The 23,482-nt window shown below is 46.1% G+C and overlaps 1 protein-coding gene across 1 annotated transcript in view; it reads right to left on the bottom strand.

Moving 5' to 3' along the window:
• The window catches only part of PAPPA (pappalysin 1), a 215,893-nt gene that overhangs the window by 160,992 nt on the left and 31,419 nt on the right, over positions 1-23,482 (bottom strand). The window contains exons 2-3 of the mRNA XM_036432813.2: positions 21,868-22,930; positions 643-788 (exon numbers count right to left, since the gene is read on the bottom strand). Of these exons, the coding sequence (XP_036288706.1) occupies positions 643-788; positions 21,868-22,930 (1,209 nt within the window). The remainder of the gene's footprint in view (positions 1-642; positions 789-21,867; positions 22,931-23,482) is intronic.

The raw sequence follows: 23,482 nt of genomic DNA, 5'->3' as shown, positions 1-23,482 counted from the left end.
ATGTTTGCTCACAGTGCATGTTTCAGAAACCATTGTCATTTCTGACTTTGGTGACTGATATGTATAAACATGTATCGTGTTTATGGACATGCATAATTTGAATGTAAGAAGAATTCCTGGTGTTGGTGGGTGGAACATGAAGGAACAAGGAGTTCTTACAAACTCGCTTTCTCTTGCCTCTCTGGTGGCTTTCAAGCCAACCCATGTTTGGCTGTGCCAGCACAATGTGGTTGCAAGGGTGAGAAGATATTTGCATGAACAAAGAGGCAGAGAGGCAGGGGATACTGAAAGCAATTGATGGATGAAGTTAATAAATCTGAATTCAAAACATGGCTCTGCCACTGACGTGTGTGACCTTGGATAAGCCCTCACTCCCTCTCTAAATCTCAGTTTCCTCACTGGTAAACAGGGTGAATACTATTATATTATTTTTTTCAGAGCATTTGTTAGTGGTTGATAAGAGATAAGGAATGCTCAAGTGTTTTGTAAATGTAAAAAGTAAAAAATAAATTGTTCACCATCCCCATACTACCACCACCATCAGGATCGTGATCACTATGATCCATCATAATCACCATCAACACTAGTAAATGTATTCCTGTACTAATTCAACTCCCTCCTGGAGACGTTTCTAATTCTCACCTAAGGGCATTAGGGCCTCCTTGTCCCATGGCCAAGTGGCTACTCCTGCCAATTCCTCCTCCGAGGAGTTTGCAAAGAAGATATTGAGGTGTGTAGTTCCATCCAGTCTAAGAATGTTCTTCAGTTCATTAACATCCAAGTACGCTCTGTAATAGAAAAAGAACCTTGGCTGTCATCACCATTCAAAAACGTGACTCTTCACATAACAGATACTGCTCATTCAGTAAGAGCAACTATGTGTCAGGCACTTTATAGACATCACCTCATTGACTTCTTTCAATACATAGTCTAAGGTAACTGATATTGTCCCATTTTATAAATAAGAAAATTATATCCCTATGCATTTAAGAGGCTTGATAAGGTTGCTCAGCTTACAAATAGCAGAGTTCAGTTCAGAACCGAGATTTATCTAAAGTCCACATCTGTGTCCCTAAGGACTCAGCTATGTAGACTGGTGACAGGGCCACACAATGTGAATATGTACAGATCAAGAACACAGACCGTGGAAGAGCAAACATATTTTCTAGTCTTGGCTTCTTTCTTTCTTCATTCACTATATAGATCTTTGACCATTCATTTGGTGTATAACGGAGCTGTACTAGGAAGGAAGCCTTCTTTGCATCTCCATACCATCCATGCAAGGAGGCACTGTTACTTGGTTTTCAAAATGAGCAACATGTGGCCAGCCCATTGTTACTAAACAGGCTGTCCAAAGCTGTAGAACTGGGTTTCAGGGTCAATTCTGTCTAGCTTGGAAACCCATACTCCTTTGATTGGGGCATCATGCTGTCACCTGTAGCACATGATTCTGCATTCTGCAAGCTTCTATGTCTTTGTCTGTACAGTAGACTAGAGAAGGATATTGTATTTGAGGTCACTGCCACAGTAGCCTGACATATCTGGAAAGTGAATTAACTCCCCTTAACTCTTTAATACATGGGACAAACACATGTTGGAGAGAGAGAGAAAATGGACTTTGGAGACAGACTGAGAGATCCTAGGTACTCGGTACTAAGAAGTCTTCCCTTACAGAAGACGACTCTCCCATCAAGATAGAAAAGCTAAAGTAGGCGATCAGCCACAGGAACCTTATTCACGCTCATTCCTGAACAGAGAGAGGCATCCTGCTCTCTGCTCATAACACCTCTTCCAGCTCCTGTGTTATGTTTGTCGTCATGTATTTTAGGGATCTTGTGAGCAGCTGATAATCACTTCTTAAGGAAGGTTGGAAATGAATCCAGTGATTTACTAATAAATGAATAAAAACATAAATAAATAAACAAGCAGACAGGCAGCTTGATGTAGAAGGCAAGATAAAGTCTAGGAATAATGATATTTGATGTTTGCTGGGCCCTTCTATGTTGCCCAACTTTACATGGATTGTCTCCTTTCATCGACTTATTTATACTAAGGTAAGCAGCATTATTATTCCCATTTTCTAGAGGAGAAGATGCAGGCTTAAATAACCTTCATATCTTGCTAAGGTCACATAGTCAGTTAAAAGTGTTCTCCTTTTTCACAATGTTGTCTCTCCTGGGAGGTTGGCACAGGGCCTGGCATGTAGAGCACATAATGATGGTTCCCTTGTCTTTCCCTCTGAGTCATGGAAGGGCCTCCATATGTGAAAGTAAAGTCCAAGCTTCCAGCATGGCCTGTAAGAACATGTCTCCACTTCTGGCCTCATCTCTCTCTGTTCCCTCTTGAATCCCCCACTGTGCACTGGCATCATCACTCACCACGAAGCATCAGCACCAATACCTTTTCTCATGCAATTCCCTCTATCAGGCACTCTGATGAACAAATCCAAAGTCCATCTGGGACCTCTCCTCCAGGAAGACCTTCCTGATTTCTACATCACCACCTCCTTCTTTACCATCTTTGTACTCATCCACCTCCTATTAGTAGGCACTCTAACACCATTCCAAATAATTACTACCCCTGTCTATATCTACACTCTTTGTGGCTCTCTGGAGGGCAGGGCATACACCTTAGTCATCTGTTTACTGAGTCCCCAGCACATGGCTTGACACTTGAGAAGCACTCAATACAAATGGTTGAAGTTAAATTCACACTAGGAAAGAAAACGGCCAAAATATTTAGATCACAGTCTGTTTCAGCACTTCCTTGCTATGAGACCCCAATTTCCTTATCAATTCACTGGATGCTTCACAGAGCATTTCTGTGGGTCATGACCTTACACTTCTACTCCCTTTGGAATGGGAATAAGAGATGTTGAAACCTTGAGTGCTCTCCTGTCTACCCATATCATCAAGAGTTCATAAAACCAAATATTCATGTAACCACAATCTTTACAGCTTTTCAAATAATGGGTTAACTCGAATTGTAAATACAAGCAGGGCCAGGAGAGGTTGAATCTATGTGGCCCTGAACATGATTCAAGTGACCAATTTCAAAGACAGCCACATAAGTTCCGATATTGATTCAAAGTCTTGCTATTGTGCCCTTTTCATCCCCAAGGTCCTATCCTCAGCTTCTTGGCCTAGAAACCTCATAAGGAGTTCAAACGAGACTGTTGTGTGGTAAAGAAGGAAAACCCAACACTTATTAAGCACTTGCTGTATGCCAGCTCCACATGCTGTTCCATCTCTGTGCACATGTGATGCCACAGAGTGGGCAAGATGGCTTCATTGCAAGCCAGCGCCCTGGCTTTGAATCAGCTCTTCCATTTGACATTTGGTTCAAATATCTTAAATGGGCAATTTACTTGACTCCTTGCACACCAGTTTCTTTATTCACAAAACACAAAAACAGTAATAGTACCTATTTCATAGAGTTGTTCAGAGGATTTAGGACATTAAAACGAAAGTGTAAAGGGCTTAGAATAATGCCTGGCATGTAGAAATAAGTGTTTAGTTATTCCTATTATTTACCTTATCTTATAGATGAAGTACTAGGGGTTTGTAGATCACAGAGTAACAAGGCCAAGGGCAACTCTAGATGTGGCCAATACTTCCCACAGCTTTGCCCTCATTTCCAAGGGTACTGCAGGCCAGAGTGGAGAGGGAAATAGTGTGTGGGAGGAGAATGAAAACACAGAGAAGCTGAGGTTTTCTTGGATCAGCCCTTTCCACATTATTTATTACTAGAGGCTTGGTGCATGAAATTTATGCATTCAGGGGGCGTGAGTGTTCCTCAGCCCAGCCTGCACCCTCTCCTAGTCTGGGAGCCTTCAGGGGATGTCTGACTGCCAGCTTGGAGTAGGCCTAGGTTGACAGTTGAACATCCTTAGCACTGCCGCAGAGGTGAGAGAGGCTCCCACCACCACTTCCACTGCACTCACCAGCCATCAGCCCAGCTTCTGGCTGAGCAGCACTCCCCCTATGCAAGCCCTCTAACCACCTCCTGTATCGAGTGTCTGCCCCCTGGTAGTCAGTGGATGTTATAGTAACTGGTCATTCTGCCATTCAGTGGATTTGCATATTAGCCTTTTATTATATAGGATTTTCTAAAAGATTTGTCCACTTCCATCAAGTGTTCTCTCTGGCAGAGAACACAAATGTTATTAGAGAAAGTCACCTTTTCACCCATGGCTCTAGGCTGAGAAAATTTCAGTGGGGGGAAGGGGAAGGAGGCCAGAGGAGACATTTTAATTGGTTATTCAGTTGTAATTGCAGAAGCAATCTTTTCAGGGGGTGGCATTCATTCTGGCCCAAGGCAGAGATGTGGGATGTTGGAAGTATTCCCCTGTTTGTAAGTTTTCTTTTTTCATACTTTTGAGAAGCCTCTGGTTCTCAAAAGAGAAAGAATCCACAGTAGCCATCCTGGCTCCCAGCCCCACTAATCTCTCTTCTCTCCATCTCTTTTTTTTTTGGGGGGGGGGGCACCCAAAGGAAAATAGTTCTATGGCTGAAAGTCTTCCTCTATTTGCTAAGTCTTCCCACCAATTCAGAGCCTAGCTCGGTGTCTCCCAAATGCATCAGGAGAAAATCTTGGGGACAGGAGTTCATGTGAGTATCTACCTGCTTCCTCCCATCTCTTTAAGATATTGTGCATTCCTTTCAGTCAATGGCTGGAGTAGAAATCACAGAAGGTCAAATTGAGCAGGACCCGAGGATGAGAAAAGGACAAGTACCTCCTCATGGCCACGTGCCTTTCCATTTTGCCACTTGGGAAGGTTGGCCCTGAGTGTATAAGATAAATTGGTCAAATTAAGGTTTTTTTTTCTTCAAATTACTAGCCCAGAAAAAAAATCAATCCAAATACAAAAACTCTGTGTGTTTGTTAATTTATAAGGCAATATTATTCAAAGTTGGATGGCCAGAGCTATGTCCATGGTTGCTTTACTTCTCTGAGTCTCCGTTAATGCAGAGGGATGCAGTTGCATTAAAGGAGGCAGCTCAGCACAGTCTTGGCAGACCCCTCCATGTCCTGGTCTCCTATTTTCTCCTCCTGGACAACACCTGAACTGATAGTCAGCCTCTGGGTTTCTCCCTCACTCTCGGCTTTCAGTGTCTCATCCCACCATCCAACCTTTTACTTCCTGCCACATCCTTCCACTCAAGTTCTCATTATTTCCTCATCTGAGAACCTCTGGTTTTCCCCAATTACACCCATTCGCTAACTGTGCCCACCGTTTCCCCTCCTCTGCCCCACAATCTCTTTTCCTGAGTCTCAGCTTTCCAAAACCCAACCCTCCATGCTAAGTTCAGCGTACAGGTGATGTGCTCTATGGACCCACTCAGGACCACCCACCTGTAACATGGGATAATGCTGTCCACACCTAAATGGGTTGTCTGAAGGACTGAAAGCACAGCAGAGGAAGTTCCTCGCATAGGGCCTGGCCCATAGAAGGCACTCCTTAGTTAACCTTGGCTATTTTCATTGCATTATTATTATTATTCCAATGATAATTATTAACAACACCAAAATCATCATCATTTCTAGCTGAAAATGATGCCTCCCTTCTCACAGTCTCCCTCCCCGCCAACACACACACACACACACACACACACTTCGGATTCTGGTGATTCTATTATCACTGTCCTTTGTGTTACCTTCACGGTCTGAGCACCTGTCTTCCCCATCACGCTATGAGCATCAAGAAGGTGGAGCCAAATCTTTATCACCTCTGTGTCACCCAAACTTTCCCTTCTAAAAAGACAGAGAGAGTGTGCTGCTAATGATTGCCAGTTATTGAGCACCTCTCTCTGAAATTGCATAACCTCAAAACAGGAGGAGAGGCACAGGGCTCAGGGAAATGCACCGACCTGCCCAAGGGTCACAGAAGGGTCTGAGGACAAGCCACTATTCACGAGGCTGGGTGGCAGCACTTTTGTGCCAATGAATGAAGTCATCCTTTCCTTCAGGAGACACAGTCCCCTGTATGAGAGCCTGGCTTGGGAAGTCAGGCATGGGAGGGAGCGCAGAATCTGCAGAACCTGCGTTGCCTGAACTCTGGGCGGGCCTGTTGCTGCCACACTCTGTGGCCCAGTCTGCAGCGCAGGCTCACCACCTGCTCTGTAAGCACGTAAGTTGGCTCAGTGCTTTTCAAATCCCAATCTGAAGAAGGCTAAACCCACATGAACCAAATACATGCCTAAAGGAAAAATGTTTCCCAGTCAAATGGGTTTAGGACATGACCTGTTAAACAAGGCTAAATACATAGATTTCTTAATTGCAAGCATTTGCAGAGCCCTTAATATACAAAAGGAAGTGTTGGTCAGATAGCGTATAAAGTGTTCCCAAACATATTGGACCCACCCCACCCCTGCCTTTACTCCAAACCCAAATAATAGAATAACCAAGACAGTTTGGGAAATGCTGAGCGAAAATGGAAAGTCCCTCCTAATTTGGATCATGCCCCTGAGCTGCCTCTCAAGAGAGGTGCCTCCTTTCTTCCCGCACCGCCGTGCACCTGAACCCCACTGGGAAAGTTGCAGGTCTCCTGGAATGTCAGTTTCAAGGGGCCCAGCCCCACAGTGCCAAGGCACCCAGACTGTACCCCTCTGCCAGAGCCACATTTCAAAGCCATGAGAGCAGTTTTGGAGGGAGATCAAAGCTCTCTCAACTCAACTGTCATTAGAATATTTTCTTTATGCATCTCATTCACTGGTGAGTGCCAACAACATATTTCCTAAATGCCCTGGCCTGAGATGGTACAACTCAGTAATAATCTCAATGAGAGAGCTGTCAGGGCCTGTTTGGCTGAAAGAGAAGCAAAAGGGAACTACATTCAGAATGCAGAACAATAACAACAACAAATCCCTTAAATGAATCACAGAAAAGTTTTTCCAAGTCTGGAAACATAATACATGGGCTCTCTCATTTTAAAGATGGTTGGTTAGTGCTATGTATGGCTCACAGGAAGCCCAGGTCAAGATGGACCCGTTTCAGGTTCTATTCTCACTAAAAGCAAACTGACTTCCCCTCTGCAGAAGAAAGAGTCTCCAAGGATACCTTTGAGAAGTGTCATGTCATGGGACTGTCCCCTGGGCACTTAATCAGTGCAGGTGGGTTACAGGGCTGGTGCCAGCCAGCTAGAGGCTGGGAACAGTTCTTTCAGATTACAGAAAAAGGCAGCAGATTGCTAGAGTTAAAGCCACACCTTAAGAGATGGACAAGGGTTCAAATGCTCCCTCTCCTACTTAAGGGTGGCCTTATAGAAGAGACTCAACTCTCTTGAACCTCAATTTTGTCATCTGTAAAATGGCAATGCTCACATTCAACCTAGAAAGGGGAATATAAAAACTCAAGGAAGCAATGCATACGAAAGTACCTAGAAGGATGCCTACCCCATGGAGAGGCCCCTTGATGCCCAATTCTCTTTTTAGCTTACTCAAGGAGCTAGAGAGAACAGGCCTTTGCCCCCAAGGCTGTGGTGTCCTTTCCTCAGTGATCCCTGGTTCCTATCACTGGACGATATGGTTATCTCCCTCACAGGCAGGTGCCCTATTTCCACAGCTAACAGAGCGAGTCTTGTGAACATCGCCTATTTGCAAATCCTGATGCAGCCTGTCATTCCCAGGGAGGATCTCAAGTCCGTGACCCAATCCTCCACTTTCAGAACACACTGGGCCATTTGAAAGTGATTATCAAACGTAAAGATCAAAGCCACTCAAGACAAGTCATTAAAGCAAGATAAACCTCAGAATGTTTATTGCATCCATATCCCTCATTCCAAATTACAAGCTTTCTCCAAGTGCTGACCAGTTCTAAAACCTGGATTTTGTACTTTTATCCCAAGGGCCCTCATGATCTGGACTTTATTCTCCTGCTTACTTTCATTGTCAGAAATGCTTAAATATGCCTCTCTCTTGTCTCTAAGGAGAGGCAAAGGAAGGGGGGGGGGGGAGTACATGGAGAGTTTATTAAATTCTAGGAATTCTGAATGATTGGTTTCCAAAATAATAGCTTTTGTATAAAAGCTAGTTACACAGTATAAGGAAAATGTAACAGCACCAATCCAAGATCGATAGAAAGCATAGCCAGTGTTGCTCAGTGGTTCAGTGTCAACCTATGAACCAGGAGGTCATGGTTCGATTCCTGGTCAGGGTACATGACTGGGTTGGGGGCTCCATCCCTAGTAGGGGGGGGGGGCATATAGGAGGAAGTCAATCAATGATTCTCATCATTGATGTTTCTCTCTCTCTCTCTCTCTCTCTCTCTCTCTCTCTCTCTCTCTCTCTCTCTCTCTCTCTCTCTCTCTCTCCCCTCTCCATTCCTCTCTGAAATCAATAAAAATATATTGAATTAAAAACACACACAAAAAAGATCAATTGAATAAATGATTCTTTTATTTATTCCCACCAACTCCCTTCTTCCATGCATATCATTCATTCAGTCTTTTCCTCTTTCCTTCACCAGAATTTACTGAGATGCTACCAAATATCATGCTTTAAGGTAGAAAATGGGCATACAAACAAATTCCACATGGCAGAGTTAGCAGTTTTATGAACGAAGCGAGACAAATCAGATGACCACAACATAATATGATAATACTAATAAAACCTACCATTTGTGGAGTTGACTACAACCTGGAACTGCTAAAGTACTTTTTATATATTATTTATTTGAAGCATTAGAAGAACACTATGGATTAGGTGTGGGTATTCCCAGTTTATAAGGGAAGAACCAGTGAAGTGACACCATTTTTCCAAAGTCCCTCCTCTCACCCACAAGTGTCAGAGGTGGAATGTGGGCCCCTAGCTGTTGGCTATGACAGGTTATATCCTTCACTGTGAATCTCTTCCCTTCTGAGTGCTATAATAGAAGGGGTGCTGAACATGATGGAAGCACAGAGCAATAACTTCTCCCTGAAGGTGGGTAAGATACCAGTGAGGTTTTCACGTAGAAAATAAACACTGATTGGAGGTCGGACTGAGTGTGGGGACCGGAAAAAGGGCGAAGGCATGCAAAAGCATGAGAAAAGTGAGGCTCTGCAAGTCCTCTGTGGTGGTTGTGAAGTTGGGGACATGGGAAAAACTCCCCAAGATGAGGCCAGAGGAGATAGCAAGGGCCACATCGAGAAGGTTCTTGTACAGCAGGTTATGGAGGATGGAGTGTCCAGAAAGCTCTAAGCAGACCTGGCAGATGTTATAAAGATAAAAATGACCTGCTTCATGTTTCCCAAACAGCTTTCTTTCCTTTCTGGGGGAACATGGAAGATGGTCTGGAGGAAAGAAGAGAATGGAGAAGCAGGAATTGGCAGTGGCTTGTGGAGAAACCCTAAGAACATCGAGTAGGAGAGTATTTATGCATAGGGGACAATTCAATGCTGAGTGGGAGTGGGAGGGAGGTGAATGAGGATCTAGGTTCTGACTCGGTCCACTGGACATTTCCCCTTACTGGTCTCAGATTCTGTACATCAATGCTCTCCTGCCCCACTGCTGCCCCTTAGGAGTGTTGTCTCTTGGGGTTTTGCCCTCTGCTGAGTCACATGGAAGGTCAACTTTTGGGAAAATCACTGTCTGTGGCTCACTGCGGGGCAGAATCATGCCAAGCCCAGGACATGGGTTGGATCAGAATCATGAGGATTCGGTTGGGAGGAGAGGAAGGTGCTGACTCACAGGAGGGGTGAGGCCAATGGAGACATTCTTAGATCTCTGGATCATTTTTAGAAATTGAGGTGGAAGTAGTGATTTTTAACTTTGACAAACAAATAAAGCATTCGAAAATGACCCCCTCCACATACACCTGCATGTATGATGTCTCTTGTAGAATAAAATAAAAGATACTGGAGTGGCCCTTCAAAGAAAAGAGTAAAATTATCTTGGAATAAAGGATACTAATTTAAAGTGATTACCTTTCACTAGGAACCACTCAAATCTCATTTTTTTCATTTGTCTTTTTGGAAGTGGCTTCTGGAGAGGCTGGAGCAGAAGGCAGAGTGTCAGAACACCTGGTTCCTGGCAAGCTTAGTGACACCCTTGGTGAACATGACTCAGACTGGAAGTGACTCTGACCCCTAACAAGTCAAGTACCCATTCACTGTGTTTCCTCAGCACCTTGATCCTCTCCATAAAGCATGGATCCAATGAGCTACTGACCTACCTACATGGAATTCCATGAGGGTAGAATCACACCTATCTTGTGAAATGTTCATCGTTGTACTCCAGCTCCTAGCACTGTACCTACACACAGTAGGTGCACACACACCCAGAGTGAAATGATCCGGCACTTCCTAAGATCTCTGCATGGGGTACCATAATCTTTGTTTCACAGCCCCAGGTTCTCAGAATTTACTTATTTTCAAGGAAACCATTAAGCAACAAGAATACCCTGATAAGTAAAAAGAAGCAACAACTGAATTGGGGTGGTGCGCTGAAAGTATCAGAACAGTCATGTGGCCATCTCATGTCAAATTATTGCTTGCACAACAGTCCCAGGGCCCCCAGCTGCCTCTTCTCACCACCTCACTTGCCTCTTAGAGGATCAAAACCACAGTTGATAAATCATACACTGACCACAGTGAGCAGAATACACACACAGTTCACCGACAGCCCTGCGGTTTGTCTTATACTTGGAGCACAATTAAATCAAGACAAATCACTTCTATTTCATAAGCCGTGGCAGCCGCAATGTTCTAGGTAGACTGTGTAGTTTGGCTCTACTTATTAGCCATGAAAACCAAGGAACTGATGTGAAGAGTGACTGAACAATATTATGTTTGGGAAGAACAGAGCAAGAATTACAACATCATCATCAATATGGCAACCTCTAGATTTTCAGTCTGCACCATGGCCCCACATACAAATCACCTGACCTTAGGCAAATCACAGAATGATCTAAAGTTAAAACTACATAGTCCTTACAGTAAATGTAGACCTCTCTGGATGACCTCGAACAAGTCTAGGAACTTCCCTAAATTTGGGTTTCTCCCGGGGTTAGAAAAGAGATAGGTCTCATGGGGTCTTGTGACAGTCAGAGATTGAGTATGGGGAAATGATGCTGGGAAAAGCATGACACTATAGGTCAGGCTGTTGAAAGGAGAATTAAATTCGAACTGATTTTTGGAACAAGGATGCCACATTCAGGGCCTGAGGGCCCCTAATAAGTAAAGGAGCAGGTACACAGACTGCCTGAGGTGGGGTACCATCATTAGGCCACCGCTGGGACTTGAGTCTAAGGAGTAGAATTTTTTTTTTTTTAAATTAACTTGTCATAGAGCATACTTGTTCCTTCATTGCTACTCTGAATACATTAAACTCCATTAAGATGTAGGGGCCGGCAAGTCCCTGAGAGGCAAGAGCATCTCTAATCTCCCTTGATGTCTCTAGTGTCAGTGTCTGGCATCATTTGTACCTTTTCAATATTAAGTTCCCTCTCAAGCCCGGAACCAGGATGACAGTGTCTGATTTGAAAATGCCTGTACAGGAAGAGATCTGAGAAATATTCTACCCAAATCTACCCTCTTTACAGATGAAGAATTGGGAGTCAAAGAAGTAAGCTACTCCATGCTGGCTAGGAAGTTACTGGCAATATCTACTCACTTCCTTCCTAAGGTATTGCCAAGCCACAGGCAGACTGGGGTTTTTGTTGGTAGCACACATTCTCAGGAAAAGAGCTCTCTCTTGTGTCTCTCTTCCACCCTCTGTATGATTCTGAGATGCTCCATGCTTTTTGGAGTTATAGTCACCCTTGTCCTCTGGGTCATAAAAATAGGTCAGTAATCAGAAGTCAAGCTCAAGGCTAAGAGCTGTGGCTGGCTGGCTGCACCCAGGAAAGGCTGCGATCACAAACATCAGAAGCTTGAAATGGAAGCAATAGGGCCCTCACCTCCACCCTTCACCACCAGACTACCCACACAACCTCTAGAACAGGGCAAAATGTGAGAGAAGCAAAGAGTGAAGGAGAAAGACAGAACAATGGGGAAATGGAAGCTATTTGACTTGCACCAACAAACCTGTGGGCAACACCCCCTGCTGTGCAAACACTAGTTTTGTATTTTCAGAAAATGAGAGAGGGGTGTAGGGATTCCCTCAGGAGGTGGACAATAAGCCAACGGTGAGTTTTAAAGATAAGCTGAGCTGTGATCCATGTAGGGACATGTGGTTCATGCAAACAAAAGGTCCTGCTGTCTGTCCTCTCAACCCTCCCTCACACACCCTCTGCTTTGTTCCCAACCTGAGAGGGCATGTGACTGAGCACTGAGGCTGTCATGAGTGGTCAGTGTCACCAGTGGAAGGAGAGAGGAAAATGAGAGTGCTGACTATGCCTGACCTAGGATGGAAAAACCCCACCGCCTCCTGCTGAGGCCCTCAAAAAAGCACCCAGTGCTCCCATCCGTCCAGGAGCCAGATGTGGACACACATACCAAGGAAATGGGTGGAAGGGGAGCCACCTCAGATCCCCGCAAGTTGGGGGAGATTTGGGGGGGGGGCTCCCTGGTGAGTTCCCAAGAAAAGAGTCCAACTGAGCAGCTTGCCAGAGCCTCTGGCCAGGAGGTGGCTCACTCCACCCCTTCCCTGCTCAGTGTGGGCCTGAGGGGGTTAGGGCATCTCCCCTTTCCCAGGACCCCCCCCCCCCCCCGCCTTCCCTAGGACCAGCGTGAATTACTCAGCCAGCCCCTTCCTCAAATCCCAGCCATGAGCTTGCCTTTTGTTGAAAAGGCATTAACTTGTGTGGTATACAGCTCATCTCTTGAGAAAATGGATACATTAGCCTTTAATATGTGCAGAGCTTCAGGGTAAAGAAACTCTTTCAAAATGAAATTTGCAAGGACTTGGAATAAAAGGGGCCTTGGTGGTAAAGAGTGGCCAGGTCATCCCAAGTCCCGTGCCAGTCCCAAGGTTCTGGCGAGGGGCTCAGGATTTGGGGGGGTGGAGAGGAGCAGGGAGATGAAGAGACATGTGTGTAAGAGGTCAGAAGATTTCCCGGAGATGGAAAATCCCCAAACTAACCAGCACTGCTATTTTGAGAGTTCGCTAAGGACTATATATTATTTCACTGAATCCTCTAAACCTTTACATGTGTTACTATCACCCTAATTTTACAAGGCGGCTACTGAGTCTTTGATAAAGGAAGAGACTTGTTCAAGGTCACAGGAATTTAACAAGGGAGATGGTTCAAATACGCTCTGTCTCTGAAACCAGTAGTCTTATGGATTTGCTAGATGAGCGATCCTCTGCAGCTCCTTACTGGTCACTATGCTGAGCTCCTTATTAACCTCAATTTAGGGGCCACGTGCAGTTCTTCCCTTGCTTTTCATTCACCCCTCTATTCTGCTCTCAAAGACCAAGGTCACAGGCACACCAGGGTCACAGATGGGACCTGTGAGCAAAGCTGCACTTTGTTCAGAAGATAAGCCCGAGGGGAGCCCAGATAGAACCAGAGAAAATAAGACCACGTGCATCAGTGGCCTGGACCTGTGTGTTTGGACCAGGCAGGCATGCGGGCTAGAGATGGCTGAAAAATCTAGGAACTTCAACCAAATTGGAATCTCAACCCATTCTAACCAATCCCCCAACAGTGCCTGGGATTAGTCCATGTGGAAATATACCCCCTAACATAGTTAGACATTTGAGTCGGTTTCAAGATAAACTAGTGTGCAAGCCCAATGAGTTTGATATAACTTTTGTGGTCGTTATTTAAAAATGTCAGTTCTGTTGACAGCCTTAAAAACAAATAATATTTTAAGAATGAAAGCAGTCTGGGTACATGCCCTCAGTGTGTGCAGTGGTTCCATTTAGGCATGTTTTATGAAGCTGCTGGATGGCATCTCTGAAAAAACAATGGCGACGAGGGATCCGTGTGTGCAATCCAGAAGAGAGGAAGCTTGCCCCAGCATCTAGTATGCACCAGACGCTGCGCCAGGCGCTTCACACAATGGACTGCATTTAAGTTTCCTGACATGTCCCAAGAAGCCACTCTCACCCAGATTTAAAGATGACAAGCCAGCAACTCTCCCTGAGAAATCGGCCGAGGTCAGGCTGTGGATCGAGAGTGGGAGCAAGATTCAAACCCTGGTCAGTCTCCAGCAAGCATCCTTTTTCCCCTCCACCAGGCCTGACTCCTGTTATTGCTTTAATGAATATTAGTCACGTTAAATAAACTCTGATATTCTGATTATAAAATTCCAAGTCATTTATCTTACATGATTTCTGGAAAAGAATGAAAAAATAGTTGCTGAAAAAATAACCAGGGCCTCTTTCATCTGTACGCTGGTTAACTTCCCAGATCTCTTTTTGAAATATTGTTTTATGTGACTCTCAAGGCAATCTTGCCATCTAGTCGGTCAGATATTGTTACTATTCCCTTTTGACAGGGATGAAAATGGAGGCACGGGGCGATTAAGAGACTTGCCCAAGGTTGCATAGCTAAGGAGCTGCTGAGCCAGGCCTAGAACTAGCTCCCCTCAATTCTTCCTGCATCCTCTAACAGTCAGCTTCTCCGGGCTCTACGACTTGAAGAACAATCATGGCATCTACCTCTCTGCAGTCCCCACCTCGATCTCTTTGCTCTCCCCCAACTATTTTTATTTATTTAATCCTCACAGAGGATATTTTTCCATTGATTTTTAGAGAGAGTGGAAGGGGAGAGACAGAGAGAGGAAAACATCGATGTGAGACACACCGATCAGCACACCCTTGATGGAGCCTGTAACTGAGGTATGTGACCTTGACTGGAATCAAATCTGGGGCCCTTCAGTCTGTGGACCGGCAGTCTATCCCCTGAGCCAAACAGGCCAAGGCTCACCCACCTCTTCTATAGCACTACAAAGCCAACTAGATGCTTCTCCACCAGAAAACTTTCCCAAGTTCTCTAAACCACAGTGAGCCTGTCTTTTCTCAGGGCGCACGTAAGCCTTATCGCCTGTGTGGTTCATCTGGAAATTAATCATCTGTCGCCAGGCTGTGTCTGGAGTGATGGTAACAAAGGTCATTAAACCACAGCTTACAAGCGCCTTCAGGACAGAGATTACCTCGTGGCTCCCTGGGGCATTTATCACAGCGCCCTGTTTACTCAAGTGTCTTAACAAAATATGGATGATGGGTAAGAATATGACTGTTTCAAATAGAATTTTTCCTAGTTTCAGATTGCCAGCTTCTAAGGCACAATGCAGGGGTGAAGTGCCTGGGGTCCTAGAGATGAGACTCCGGTTTTGCTCTCAACTCGGCTGCACTTTCACCGTGAGGCTGGGCCAGTGCTGCACCTCTGGCTGCTCAGTCTCCTTGTCTATAGCAAGAGGGGGCTGGATCTTCAGCTCGAAAGCCCCTGGTTCCATGCAACTTTTCCAGATTTGGAAAGAACTTAAAGGAAAGAAGTATATGTCCCACGCAATCATCCCAGCAAAGAAGTGAGACCCAGTGAGTGAAGATGAACCACTGAATGGCCTCTGATAAAGGGCAGGGGGAGAAGCTGAGGAGTCTACCAGCAGAGGGGTCAAAGAGGCTGCCTCGCTCGGCTGGCATGGCTCAGTGGTTGAGTGTCGACCTATGAACCAGAAAGTTATGACTCGATTCCTGGTCATGGCACATGCCCAGGTTGCAGGTTTGATCCCTAGGGTAGGGTGTGCAGGAGGCAATTGATCAATGAGTCTCTCTCATCACTGATATTTCTATCTCTCTTCCCCTTACTCTCTGAAATATACATACATACATACACACACACACACACACACACACACACACACACACACACATATATATATATATATATATATATATATGTATGTATGTATGTATGTATATGGAGTCTGTCTCAAGGCCTATTGTACCCTTTCCCATGATTTACAGCAATGTCCAGCAGGAATCTGGGTCCAACAACAACAGCAGTAACATGGATACAGGGAATGCCCTCATTACATGAAAAAAAAAAAACATTAAAAAAAGAGAAAATATAATGTTTCCCTACAAGCCACCAGCATATAAGGGAAACCCCTTTTTTCCTCTGTGTCCAATTCCACATGAAGACATACTCATGGACAAAGCTGAAATTCACCAGATGGAGTTAAAGCCTGAAGACTGGAGGGGTCCCACGAGAAATGTGGTGCGTTTATTGCAATGCCCTCTTGCAATGGGATGACCACAGCCCAAAGTGTCACCTGACCTGGGATTTCCTGCTACTGGAGATTTCTATTAACATCCGGCCAGGTTTTCCATTTTATTTATTAAAAGGTATGTGAAGTGCATTCAAACTTGTTTATAGACATTTCTGGTGGCTACAGGTGAAGCTCTGCCCACCTGGCTCATGTCCATCACAGCAGAGAATGCCAAGGTTCATTGGAATGTCTTTCTTTAAGTGCCCAGTCTGAGAGAAAGACTTCTCCTGCTCCTACAAACTGCTCCTCCTGGCCAATGTGGGATCCTTCCCTCACACCATTGATTGCAATGGTACCTTTACTTGCCTGTCTCATCCACGAGATCACTGGTTGCCAACCAGCGATCCTCGGACCACTGGTGGTCCATGAGCTCTGAAAGGTTGGCAACCGCTGCACTAGATGCTGAGCTTCAAAAGGGCAGGGGTTGAACTTTCACAAAAGGGACATTCAACAATTATCTATTGAGAAAAGAGAGGAAGAGAAGGAGGAGGGAGGAGAGGAGGGAGGAAGGGAAGAAATAAATAAAGAAAAAAATGAAGGAAGAAAGGAAGGAAAAAAGGACAAAGTAAGGAAATGAGGCAAGGATGAAGGACTTAGTCTGATAGTAGAGTTTTCCCAAGATGAACCCATCTCTGCTTATGGCCTGGATCTGAGCTGCACTGGATGACTTCTTATTCTAAAAGTCCTCCCTACCAACTCCTCCCCTCCTTCTTGCCTATGCTGTACCTTCCACATGGGCTGGCCTTCCCGGTGTTCTGGACATGTTCTGTCCACTCATCCACATCCTCTCCCATGCCTTCTCCACCCTGCTCTGCGCCCTTGTGAGGCTGGCCTCTCTGAATTGCATAAACAGATTCCTTTGTCTTGTAATTCCCAGTCTGATTCCCCAAGAGAAAGCACTGGCTGGAGACTGGAAGGCAGAGGAAAACAATATGAGGAATCTACTCTTCCGACACTCTTCTGGCCAGGGTGCTACAGGCTGGCCACTCCTCTCTTCCCAGAGTCACAGCTGCTGCCAGAAAGCCCTCTCCATGCAGCCACCCTCTTTAGGTTCCACAGCCACTCCCTCCTCTTGACCCTACAGGCCAGAAATGGAAATAGCACCCCACTGTTACAACTCTGACCTTGTTGGTTGTCCTACACTGTTGTAAATAACTGATTCTATTGTAAATACCCTCTCCTTCAAAATAGCTCCTCCTTCAACTCTCCTGAATTATTCCATTTGAATGTGCCATCTGGTTCCTGCCAGGACCCTCTGATTGATGCAGATTGCATCTCTACCTCTCAGAGTGCTGCCTGATGCCTCCTCAAATCAGGCCTGCTCTACTGACTTGCTTTGTTTTCCCCAGACAGAATTAATCTCTGCTTCTTAGGTCTCCTGCCACTGTCTGTCACTAAAACCACACCTCAGAATGTCTTGTTTGAATAAGACTCCCCCACTAAAGTGGAGGCCCTTCAATGCTGAGGAATATGCCTCCCTTGCTGCCAATGTCCCTAGTGAATAGCAGAGAGGCCAGCTGAGGGAGATGTGCCCAATAAATGCCTATTTAGAGTAAGGGTGTCGAACTCAATCAGAGAAGGGGCCAAAATCTAAAATCCAGCCTAAATCGCGGGCCGAATGGTTTACTGAACAGTCATAAACTGTCATTGTGATGGAAACGCAGCGGAGTGCAGTGATGACAGCGCGGTGCGGGCCACATTGCAAGGCCTGGTGGGACGGATTTGGCCCGCGGGCCTTGTGTTTGACACATGTGATTTAGAGGATAGAAACACTCACCATGTGGTTCCCTAAAATGACTCGGAATAAGATATAAGCATAAAGTTGGGCTGTGTAGTTATTCAACCCCAAGACCATCAAGGCCACCTTCTCCACCATTTGCCATAACCCTGGCTATAGCCTCCATGTGCATGCCTCAGATGATGGGGAGCTCACTCACCTGCTGAGAATTACTCCCCTGGAAGGACCATTCTCATAAGAAAAAGGCCTTGCCTGTTACTCAGTTCAACACTGCCTTCCATGATTGCAACACTCCGGTACCAGCCATGGCTTAGAAACCATACGGAGTAATTCTGCACCGTTTTCCATAGAACATGGCTTCTAATACTTGAAGTGTATGTGTCATGGGCCTGTGGTCCTTGTGAGAGTTTTCTCATCCACGCCAAACATCTTCAAATGGTTACATGACACTGCTCCTGGCCCCCTCACTGTCCCAGTCCCCTTCTTTGTCCTCTTCCTCAGTTGGCTGTGCTTATCATAGCCTCTTAATAAGGAAAACTTGCTGCCTGTATGGCTCAGGGAAACTTAAGGCCATTATCCAGTTCTCCTCCAAACCCAGTCCTTCAGCACTTCATAATCCCAAGCTCTCTAGAGCAGTTGGGAAGAAGAGAGTGAGAATAGAAGGTGAAGAGCAGACCTCTGTGGCCTGTAAGGATGTCCGGGCAGTGCTGGGGAGCTGTGCACCGCAGACAACCAGGATGCAGGGATCTACAGCCCCCTTAATCCCAGCGTGACCACTAAGAGGCCGTGTTAACTTTGGCCTTCAGTTCCCTCTATAGAGAATGTTTCTGAGTCTACAGCCTCAGATCTGCTAGAGCTGGACGCTCTCCTGTAACACAGGGACCCAAGGACTATTAGATAACAAGTGAGTTTAAATGTGTTGAAAGACATTGTACTTCTCTGATGGAGTCTGCCAATCTGCCCAGCTGCATTATGGGTGGATCTTATTTTACTCAAGAGAATCGCTACATAAATTGTCACAATGATGAAATTTCACTGGGGCTACTCAGAGTAGGCAGTGGACCAACTATTTCTTACCAGTCTATTGCACAGTGAGTACAGAAATGGGGAGTGAGCCTTTAGATACTTGTACAGAACTCAGAAGCTGCTTCACCATGCTTGTGGTATTTCATTTTATGTCAGTTCACTTTTGCTGTATATTATAAAGGTACTGTTTTATAGCATATAGAAAAAACAAAACCTGGCCCTTCACTATAGATTGAGAAGAAGCAATTTAAATATTGTCTTTACTCAGAAAGGGAGAGGAAGAGGGGCAGAGAGGGAGAGGGAGTAAGAGAGGGAGAGGGAGGGAAAAAGGGAGAGAGAGGGGAGAGGGAGGGGAAGGGAAGGAAGAGAAATAATGAGAATGAATCACCTTGGGCAAAAATTAAGTTGAGCACTTTATTACAAATTACCTACATAATGTCAATCTAATTTTCACTGCCTCTATCACAGGTGCCAGTCTTCCTTCTGTCATTTCTTCTGCCTACCTCCATTTTGAAAAGTCACAAAGTATTTCTCTACAAACTTCCACAGGTTTCTCTCTGCACACAGGAGACCTGATTCCACCAGAATGCTGCCACCTCTAACCCGCCAGGAAACAACGGCACACAACTTTCTGAGCCAGCAAAGAAATAGGCCCTGGCGTTATTGGTCACAGCACTGGCACAGGGCCACTCACAGGCACGCTGGGCATGCAGTCCCATGACTTAGGAAAGGAGAGGCCACTGGAGCCTGCCAGCTCTGCCTGCTGATGGTGAGGTATCTGGGACCTAAGAGTCCCACGACTCCCCCCTTATCCCCCACTGTCCCTCCCCCCCACGCACAGTGTGCCCTCCACAAAGGCCAGCAGCCCTCTGTCCTCACCCAATCCCACTCAACAGTTTTCTCCCAAGGCTTTGGAGAAGCTGTCTTGCCTGCCAACGCTGTCTTTTAACACTGCCACTTATTGTTCCTTGGACTTAAAAATACCCTCTTTTGGTGGGAGTTCTGGAATCCATATATCTGAGTTCAAATCCAAGCTCTCCATTGAGTAGTTGAGTAAACTTGGGTCAATCCCTTCACCATTCTGAATCCTGGATTTCCTTCAGCAAAAGAGGGCTCAGGCTACCTTCCTTCTTGGGACTTGGTAGGTGCTAAATAAACATGTGCTGCATGGATGCATTATGGATGGATGAATGAATGAATGAGTGAATAAATGGGTGAATGACTTCTACCTATTTCTGATCCTTTGCCCTTCCCCATGCCCACTCTTCCTGGGTACACTGGTAAGTCCTGGAATTCTAGCTCAGCAGAGCACACATTGCATTAATCTTAGAAGACTTGCATTTGTGACTTAACCAAATGACTTTTTTGACCCATGACCTTGGCTGAGTCATTTCACTCTCAAAGTTCCTCTCTTTTCTGTCCATCACATGCAAATGCTAACTAACCTCTGTCTTGTCTTCCTGGCCAAATTCTGTCAAAGCCCAAATGAGAGCAGAGATGAAAAAGTGTCATGACCTGGAAGGAGCTGACCACACACCACGGCTGCTTCCCACATGGGCTGCTCATGTGTTGAGCCAAGGTGAGAGTCCAGGGCCCTCCTGGTGCCAGGAGGCTGAGCTGACGTGCTCTCTGGCTCACTGCCAGGCATTGTCATTCCTTTGCACATAGGTATTCTGTCTGTACATGGGCGGCCCTTGCTCTTTGGAGAGAGACATAAAGAGGAGAGTCAGCAGAAAACCTGCCGAGGTCTGCAAATGCACCTGGGCTATCAGCAGGTCTAGGGTCCTGCATGCAGACAGAATGGAAAAGTTCAGCCCGAATCTGGGACATCTGGAAAGTGGATGCCGTTTCTTTGGATTGGAACTAGTTCTTCCTGGTCTCACAGAGACTATAAATCATCCAGGGGTTCACCTTTGGGTTTCTCCTTCATGTTCCTGGTTAGAGTTGATACCATAAGACAAAGGCTAAGGGGGGAATTAAAGAAGGGTAGACCCTTCTTCTACCCTCTTCTCAGCAGGACTGGAAGAAGTACCTCTGCCCAAGAGCCTTCCTTTCTTCCCCAATCTGGTCTTTGATGTGCAAGTTGTACCTGCACCTTCCCGACACTCATGCTACAAGTGAGTCTTCTCTGTGACATCCTATGGCACCCCCTGAACACAGCACCTGCCCCCCTTTATCATACAAAGAATGACAGATACACTCAATGAGTGCATGTTACCTGCTAGCCACTACAAAGAGACCATGCTTTATACAGGGGTGGACAAAAGGAGGTTTACGGTTGTAGATGAAACAGTTTATTTTTGTGGTATTATGACCATAACCTGTATGCCTGTGATCCTATTTTTTCCCACCTGCATGCCCTCTCAGTCCTCAGAGCAGCTCAGCAGAGTAAGCACCATGATTATTCTCTTTGCACAGATGAGTAAGTGGCTTCCAAGAGGTTACCAAGTGAGGAAATAGTACCACTGAGATCAGACCCCAGCTTCATTCACATTGCCCAACTGACCACACTGCTCTGTCCAGTATGGGAGCCCTATACAACTACTGTGTACTTGAAATGCAGTTAGTGTGGCTTAGGAAATTTTCAGTTTTATTTCATCTTAATTTACATGTGAATAGTCACAGGTGGCTGGACAGCACAACTCTAGCCCACTCTACAACATATGCTTCAATAGCTGTTTGTACCCAGCTCATGCCACCCAATTTAGACTGTGAGCTCTTTGAGACGACAGGGTCCTGACCATTTCTTCTTATCCCAGAGTAGGCAGTCAACACATTTTTGTAATGGACGATGCTCGATTTGGTCCCCATGATCACATGAGTAACAGCCTGGTCTCAGTCACGAGGCTGATGTGTGAGGTGGAAAATTCCCGGGACCCCCAGGGGCCTCAGGGCACATGCCTATAAAATAGGGGAAGCTCAGCTTTCAGATGGGCATCACCACCTACCCAGCGGGTCTTACCTGTGTGGAGAGTCAGGATCGAAGCAGGTCTGGGTGACATCCGTGATGTCGGGGTCACAGCACTCGCCACCATCGTAGTTGAACCGTTCATAGTTACAGTCCATGTCACACACCCCGTTCTGCTGCTTCTTCAGGAAGGCAGGGTAGCGCAAGTGGCGGCAGTCCCCGCCATCGTGGCCTGTCAGTGTGTGGTTGCATTCGGGGTCGCAGTTATCGTCCCCGATCTTGCTGATGTCACAGTTGGCCAGGATGAGGCGGCGGCGCAGGGAGGAGTTGCTCACCTCCAGCACCTCCAGCTCCCAGGAGATGTTGTAGGGCTGGAAGGCCTCGGCCAACTGCTGGTGCTGGAGCTCGATCTGCTGGCGGCTCACCGTGGGGTTCTCCTGGCCGTCATCATGGAGGTTGACCACGCGGTAGCGCACCACCTTGGGCCGGCGGAAGCGCGGCAGCTGGTTGTAGCTGGCGATGACTTGCGCATTGTCGCACAAAGTCTGCCCGCACAGAGGGGGCTCCAAACTGGTGTCCAGCAGGAAGCTGTGGGCACCGCTGAACTCCACCTGTGGGCTGTGGCCATCCTTCATGGGGGACCAGGTGCGCTTCACATTGTCCCAGTTCTCCTGTAGGAGGAGCTGAGGTAGAGGCGAGTGGAGGCCATGGGTTTCCATGTCCAACAGGACTTCCCGCTGGGTCCTGGCCACCTTCCACAGACTGAAGCGCTCAATATAGCCCCGGTAGTTGTGATTCAGGGTGCTGCCCCCCAACATAAGTATTTTACACTTCTGGGTCAATGGGCTGAATATGCCACCCACCTGATCCCCAGAGGTTGCCACCTGGGCACCATTCACATAGAGCTTCATCAGCCGCCCGTCGTAGGTGGCAGCTAGGAATACCCACTGGCCAGGGAGGTAGCTTTGGTGGGCATTGATGGTGGTTACTTGCCGGGCCCGGTCTGTCTTCAAGGAGAAAAAGTAGCGTGGGTCTTTGTTGCCTTGGTCACTGACGGTGTGAATGCCCACGACCCATCCTCGGTCACGTGAGGTATAAGAGCACTTGTCATACAGCCCTATGTGGCCCCAAAAAAGAAAGATGAATAAATAAAGGATGGAAAGAAAGGAGGGTATGTTATTTCGTAGTGATAAAATTTATACCAGGATGTCCTAGATCAGTGGTCGGCAAACTCATTAGTCAACAGAGCCAAATATCAACAGTACGATTGAAATTTCTTTTGAGAGCCAAATTTTTTAAACTTAAACTTCTTCTAATGCCACTTCTTCAAAATAGACTCGCCCAGGCCGTGGTATTTTGTGGAAGAGCCACACTCAAGGAAACAAAGAGCCAACTGTGGCTTGAGAGCCGCAGTTTGCCGAACACGGTCCTAGACCAATCGTCTTCAAATTGGCAGTTACTACTGGAGCTGCTGGGACCACGCCCAGGCCAAGGCAAGGGCTAGAGAAACTGAGAGGACAGGGGAGTTGGGTTTGGGGGCTTCTCATCATAACTGTAACCCAATGTATTTTTATTGGTTTTGCATGTGGAACAAGAGAGAAACATTTTTGTTTGAAGAATGGGTAGTTGAGCTGAAGAAAACAATGACAACACCACCAATAATGATCAT

Source organism: Pipistrellus kuhlii, unplaced genomic scaffold (genome assembly GCF_014108245.1).
Source record: "Pipistrellus kuhlii isolate mPipKuh1 unplaced genomic scaffold, mPipKuh1.p scaffold_m20_p_12, whole genome shotgun sequence".
Taxonomy (NCBI): Eukaryota; Metazoa; Chordata; class Mammalia; order Chiroptera; family Vespertilionidae; genus Pipistrellus; species Pipistrellus kuhlii.
The sequence above is the reverse complement of the archived record's forward strand: the minus strand, read 5'-3'. Positions and strand labels throughout refer to the sequence as shown.